The following is a 7,500-nucleotide window of genomic DNA, read 5'->3' as shown; positions in this document are numbered from 1 at the left end:
GGAATATAAAATGAGAGCGCTCTGCCATTCTGGTGCCAGTCGAGCATTTGATATAAACTTCTGAACCTCAACACACGAAAGCTTATTGATCATTTTAATGAGCGGGAAAGTAAACTTGGAACTAAGCAAATATACATAGTACTTACATGTCATTCCAACGAATCTGGTGAAAGAAGCTTCTGTGGATTCGTCCTGACTTGGACTGCAAAGGCTGAAGGAGTAAGGAACTCCCACCATGTGTCAGAGAACATGAGATGTAATACTTCTCATGGCTGTCAAAAAGCACACGCTGTATTAGAATAGCAAGCATTACAACTGCATGATCAAAAACGTTTTTCTTCTTTTGATCAGCTTCACATCCTGTCACCCAGCTTACGTTCCTCAACAATGCCATTATTATGTCACCATGAAAGCAAGTTTTCAAATTTCACTCGATTGGCATTTCTTGCTGACAAATCAATTCCATTTTCCAACTGAATTGACAAATCGATTCCATTTGTTTAATTATCTTGGCACCTTGATAGCCATGCGGCAGGCACGCGATGTGCTGTGTGCAGCACAAAGCTTAGGCAGTCATCAATAGTGTGCGATTCTCGAGTAGAATTATGGTTCGACCTCGACTTCAACCCAGGAGAGAAATCGCAATCAAATGTCTTGCAATAGAGCTCCACCAGTTCATATACGGCTTCTGTGAGTCTCTCAACACTTGGCACGATGTGACAGCCTGGGGAAAAAGGGTTAAAAAGACTATGTATTCAAACTTTCAAAGTCAGAACAATGACAATATTACAGAAAGTTACAAATTAGTTGATGAACTGGGAATCCTCTTTTTACACTGCTTAGACGTTAATTTTTTTATAGTTTTTTTGTACATACACACACACACACACACACACACACACACACACACACACACACACACAATGCAAAAATATAGTATAAACCCGTCAGTAATAACCCATCAGTAATCCTGGAGGAATTAACCAGTCCAGAATGATAAGGGAATCAACACGGCCAGAAGGATGGGGGAATTAACCCGTCCAGAAGGATGGAGGAATTAACCCACCCAGAAGGATGGGGGAATTAACCAGTCAGTAATCCTGGAAGATTTACCTGTCAGTAATCCCAAAAATTAACCCGTCAGTAATCCTGGAGGAATTAACCTGCCAGTAATCCCGGAATAATTAACCCGTCAGTAATCCCGGAATAATTAACCCGTCAGTAATCCCGGAATAATTAACCCGTCAGTAATCCCGGAATAATTAACCCGTCAGTAATCCCGGAATAATTAACCCGTCAGTAATCCCGGAATAATTAACCCGTCAGTAATCCCGGAATAATTAACCCGTCAGTAATCCCGGAATAATTAACCCGTCAGTAATCCTGGAGGAATTAACCCGTCAGTAATTCTGGAGGAATTAACCCGCCAGTAATTCTGGAGGAATTAACCTGCCTGTAATTCTGGAGGAATTAACCTGTCCAGAAGGATGACGGAATTAACCAGTCAATAATCCTGGAAGATTTGACCTGTCAGTAATCCCAAAAATTAACCTGTCAGTAATCCTGGAGGAATTAACCCGTCAGTAATTCTGGAGGAATTAACCCGCCAGTAATTCTGGAGGAATTAACCCGCCAGTAATTCTGGAGGAATTAACCTGCCTGTAATTCTGGAGGAATTAACCTGTCCAGAAGGATGACGGAATTAACCAGTCAATAATCTTGGAAGATTTGACCTGTCAGTAATCCCAAAAATTAACCTGTCAGTAATCCTGGAGGAATTAACCAGTCCAGAAGGATGGGGGAATTAACCCGTCCAGAAGGATGGGGGAATTAACCCGTCCAGAAGGATGGGGGAATTAACCAGTCAGTAATCCTGGAAGATTTGACCTGTCAGTAATCCCAAAAATTAACCTGTCAGTAATCCTGGAGGAATTAACCTGTCCAGAAGGATGGGGGAATTAACCCGTCCAGAGGATGGGGGAATTAACCCGTCCAGAAGGATGGGGGAATTAACCAGTCAGTAATCCTGGAAGATTTGACCTGTCCAGAATGATAAGAGAATTAACCCGTCCAGAAGGATGGGGGAATTAACCCGTCCAGAAGGATGGATTACCCGTCCGGAAGGACGAGTTCTTCATTAGTTATGCAGAATTTAACAAATGGTTGGAAATCAATGGCAAATTCAAATTCAAACTTTATAACCCAGTTCAGTTCAAAGTTCAATATATCCCCGATGTTAATGCAAACATGAAAATGTAGTACAGTAAGCTCTCGGTAAGAAAATACATTTTTCCTGTGGACATTCGTCTGTCTGAATGTACATCTGAACTAGGGTTGGAAATATTAAAGTGGTTTCTATATTTTGTCCATTTCTTTTTTAACATGACAAAGCATACTGAACATAAAGCCAGAAATACTCGATGGGGTCAGGGATGAAGGGAGGGGCCAGGGGGATCCATGAGCTGTGGGGAAGGGAGTTAGGAACATATGTGCGAGATGTTGCTTAGAAGGATGTCAGAGCATAGGATGGAATAGAGAGGGAGGGAGGCAGATGAGTTGTGAGCATCCTGTATGAGAATGGTTTCAGCCAGACAAATTCAGGAGATGCAGAGGCAACCTGGAGAAAGACATCCAAGAAGCTTGCTTGAAACACTGACATGAGAAGAGACCCACAGAGTAATGGACAGAGGAGCAATAGAGACCGAGAGGATTGGAACATTTGGCATGGAGAGGAGTGGGAAGGATTGATAGTGGGCGGTCAATGGATGAGTGGCAGTAGAGCCACAGAGAGTGGAAAAGCAGTTATGGAAACGGATTCAGCTGGATCGAGCATTTATAATAACTTGTTCTGCACTTTTCCAGCTCAAGTTCCAGCACACAATAAAAAATATTGTAGCTAGAGTGGAAAAGTGGACTTTTAAATGACGGGAAGAAAACAGGTGCTGCACAAGATTTGGGTTTGGTGCTGTCAAGAGAAGGGGTAGAAATGGGAATTAATGTAGAGGCAACAAGAGTTGGAGTGGGGGAGGGAGGAGCAAGGAGGCAGAGGAAAAGGATGCAGGAGGAAAGATCGGAATGGAAAGAGTAAATGTAGAACAGGAGGATACATTCAGAATTAGGAATTTCATCCTAAATACACATTGAAGCAAACAAAGCACAAAACAAGTACATATACATTCAAAGTACACCGCTCCCATGCCAAATAAATAATTATCCTCCAGCACGGCATTGCCAGGCCGCCTTTGGCGATACCACAGTGCAACACATAGAGATGGTATTGGGAGTGAGAGGTGTACAATAATTGATTGATTAATTGCATAATTAAAATCAATAAATAATGATCGTAAAATATTTTCTTAATCAATTGGCCAATAGCATACATAAACCACCAGTGCTTCATCCAAAGCGGTAACTTTTTAAAAATCAATTAAATAAGCCATTCATTGAAAAAATAATAATAATGAATTGACTAATCAATAAGTAATTGATCGATTAATTGATTAATCAATAAATCCTAAATATCCTTTATAGCCACATCACTTGGTTACTGTCATGTCAGCATATCAGCTTCCTAGCTCAAAAGGTGCCTGAGATATTGCCCAGATAAGAAAGAAAATAAATAATAATCATAGAATAATTAAATAATTAATCAATTGGCTAATATAATACCGACACCACAACCGTTTCATCCGAATCTGTAACTTAAAAATTTTTTATAAAGTCATTACTCGAATAATTAAATAATTAATTGTTTAATCAATAAATAATTAATCGATGAATTGATTAATCAATAAATCAAAAATATCCTTTATAGCCACATCACGTGGTCACTGTCGTGTCCAAATACTAGCTTCCTACCTCAAAAGGTGCCCGAGATATTGCCCAGATGATTAAGAAAATAAATAAATGATTAATAATAAAAATAAATAAATAATAATCATTAAATAATTAAATAATTCATTAATTGGCAAATAGAATACCTAAACCACCACCATTTCATCCGAATCTGTAACTTAAAAAAAAAAATTAAGTCATTAATCAAATAATTAATTGATCAATTGATTAATCAACAAATCAGAAATAGCCTTTACAGCCAAATCACTTGGTCATTGGCATGTCGAAATATCAGCTTCCTTGCTCAAAAGGTGCCCGAGATAATGCCCAGAAGAGAAAGGAAATAAATAAGTACTTATAAAAAATTTAAAAAACCACCTTTATAGGCCATTTTTCCCCGTAAAGCGGGGGTTGGCCTTTTTCGGGAACCGTGGTTGTTGTTGTTTTTCGGTCCCCTTTTTGAAGCAATGTTTTACGGCCGGATGCCCTTCCTGACGCCAACCCTTTTTGCCGCCTTTAACGACAACCAGGGAATTACCAGTGAACTGGTACTCAATTAGCCGACCTCGGAAGGATGACAGGCTGAGTCAACCCCCCTGGCGTTAATTCAGCAATCGACCGGGATTCGAACCCAGGATCCTAGGATCCTAAGCTGGCACCCTAGCCGCTAGCCCAACACCAGGGTTCACCCAACACCATCCAAGTACTTAATCGATAATAATTATATAACGAATCAATTAATTGATTAATCAAAAAAAAAAAATACCGTTTTTGCCAAAGTACTTGCTCATTATTGTGCCCAAATTTCAGCTTCCTGGCTCAAAGGATGTGCTTACAATTAATTTTTGCCAAGTTTATAATTAATTTATTATAAGAGTCGTAGTCAGGTACACAGGGTACAATGATTAACACAAGGCACACATATTGGACATTTGAGGATGGTAATCAAAAAGAACAACAATTACCAGTATAAAAACAGATGTTACAACAGGGGGACTCAAAAGGAACCTGACAATAGATTTAGCTTTGGCAGAGTCAAGTCATTCAAGAATCAGAAATGAAAAATCCAGGAACTCGAAAGGGAAAAATCGAGATCCTCTCAACGAAAAGGGGAAGTTAGTTTACTTCCAATAATAAGCAAAATCATGGAATCTATAATCGTAGGTGAAGTTTGGATTCTGTCCCTTCTGCATCGCACAACTTTGGATATGCTGGGCCGTTTCGCTCTCCACAATCGAGGAAGGCCCTGAACCTCACTCAAAGCAAGAGGTGAGCGCTATGTACGTATCTGGATATATGGAACAGTTTGACCCCCCTCTGCTTGCTAAGCTTTTTGCCTGTGAAATGCAAGACCACCATATTTTCCAGCATAGTGACATCCCACACTCACAGCCAGCATGTAGCTTTCAACAGATTGTTCTCATCACCTATACCAATCAAAGCTGGAGTTGCCCCAAGGTAATGTCTTAGGCCCAGTCCTGTTCATAGTCACACATTCCTAACCTCACCGGTGATCAAAACGTATTCCTCTTCGGATACAATTCTACATCCTAATGAGAGGTCGGCTGCAGCAGCTTCCCTCCAGCTACCCTGGAAAAGCTCAATTAATGGGTCCACACTTAATGAGTCTTCAAATGAAAGCAAATCTCGCATTATCACTGGAAGAATTGACAAACTAACTAATCTATTTCCATAATCATTTTAATAGTGCTGACTGGACTGGTTTACAAAACTTATTGTCTGACTTTCCCTGGAAAGACTAATGCGATGCCTCTATCTCTGCTGAACATATTGTGGAAATTATAGATGCAGGAATGGAGGCTTATAGTGCCTTCAGAAAGTATTCACACCCCTTGACTTTTTTCACATTTTGTTGTGTTACAGTCTAAATTTACTAGAACGGCACTCAGTAGAGAACATAACTCCGCCTGGTTGGCCATATCACTCAATGGTTGGAATCACTTAAAATATTATACGAGCTGGATCTGGATCCGGATCTTAACCAAAATCGAATCAATTCTTCCTTGTCACACACACAACCTGTCCAACAAGTTTCGTCCAAATCCATTCACAACTTTTGAGATATCCTGCTATGTATCGTTTTTGGCCCCATCTCCCAATGGTAAAGAATCACTTTTAAAATTATAGTAACTGGATCCGAACCCGGACCTTCACCAAACTCTAATAATTTCTTCCTTGTCACATACGCTACATCTGCCAAATTTCGTCCGAATCCGTACACAACTTTTTGAGATATCACAAACAAACGGACAAACGGACAGACAGACAGACAGACAGACAGGGGTGAAAACATAACCTCCATCCACCTTTGGTGGCGGAGGTAAAAATGGATTAAACTGAGATTTTTTTTGTCAATGATCTACACATAATACTCCATAATGTCAAAGTGGAGTTTTATTTTTTTGAGTTTCTAAATTTTTAACCATAATTTTTTACATTTTACCTCCTTGCCTATCAACAGCGATGTCCGTCATGGTTCTGGCCGGTCTCTAACACTTCTTTTTTTAAATGACCTTCTTTCTTCCACAAATAACCAAATGCACTCGTATGCTGATGACTCTACATTACATTCCTCCATGTTTTTCCCATCTGCCTTATCTTCCTTCACTCAATCTACATCTCGTTCGATCACAGCCACATTTTTAAATTCGGATTTGGACAAGATTTCCCAGTGGGGCAAATGTAATCAGGTTAAATTCAATGCTTCTAAACCTCAATTTCTTCCCATCTCTCTCAAGAACTCCTCTCAACTTTTCAATCTCATTTGAAAGCTCCACAATTACACCACGTGATACAATAAACCTACTAGGTATTACCATAACATAAAATATATCTTGGAATCCACACATTACACAAATAGCTAAGTCTGCCTCGAAGAAACTAGGAGTCCTGTTCAGATGTCGAAGATTCTTCTCCTCTGAACAATTGCTTCAATTATATAAAGGATTGATTCGTCCTTGTATAGAGCACTGACTGCTTTCACATCTCGGGCGTTTCTAGCTCCACAAACTTACTGGACAGATTTGAATCCAAAGTAATCCGACTTATCAACTCTCCCAATCTGACGTCAAAACTCGACCCGCTCGAATTACGCCGCAAACTTGGCTCTCTTTCTCTTTTCTACAGATATTACTTTCTGCTAACAAGAACTAGCTGCTCATGGACCTCCACCATTAGCGAGACCACGGAATATTTGACAAGCCACTACATCTCATGATTAGTGTGTGGCCATTGGCAACTCAAGGGTGGGCCATTATGATGCTTGTTTCTTCCCCTCCACTGCCAAACTATGGAACTATTCTACCTTCCCATTTGCATTCTACCTTCCCATGCCATTCCCATGCCAAACTACCTTCCCATGTTTTTCCAAACACTTACAACCTTCCCCTTTTCAAAAAGCACACTTTTTACTTCCTCAAAAACTCATGGACAATTCTCTCTTTCTTCACTTTTCTATCAATGCAGCTCTTCTATTTAAGGCCTGGCCTCGATGAGGACTACATAGTCAGTGACTGGAGCCTTCAATATTAAAAATAACAAATAAAAACCAATCACTGCAAGAAATACATTCTCATTCGGCATCAGAGGCGTAACAAGTTAGCATGATTAACAAAAAGTAAACACCCACCTCCTACCTCCATCCCT

At 39.9% G+C, this 7,500-nt stretch overlaps 1 protein-coding gene across 4 annotated transcripts in view; it reads right to left on the bottom strand.

Annotated features, from left to right (window-relative positions):
- LOC137416603 (phosphatidylinositol 4-phosphate 3-kinase C2 domain-containing subunit alpha) overlaps positions 1-7,500 on the bottom strand; it is a 146,874-nt gene that overhangs the window by 73,538 nt on the left and 65,836 nt on the right. For all 4 annotated transcript variants that reach the window (XR_013621791.1, XM_078769815.1, XM_078769814.1 and 1 more), the window contains 2 exons: positions 517-724; positions 147-272 (listed from right to left, as the gene is read on the bottom strand). Coding sequence is in view for 3 of the 4 variants with exons in the window: in XM_078769815.1 (XP_078625941.1) it covers positions 147-272; positions 517-724 (334 nt within the window). In the remaining variant the exon portion in view is untranslated. The remainder of the gene's footprint in view (positions 1-146; positions 273-516; positions 725-7,500) is intronic.

The sequence above is a fragment of the Myxine glutinosa genome, chromosome 1, assembly GCF_964187855.1.
Source record: "Myxine glutinosa chromosome 1, kmMyxGlut1.1, whole genome shotgun sequence".
NCBI lineage: Eukaryota > Metazoa > Chordata > Myxini > Myxiniformes > Myxinidae > Myxine > Myxine glutinosa.
This window is presented reverse-complemented; position numbering and strand designations above follow the sequence as displayed.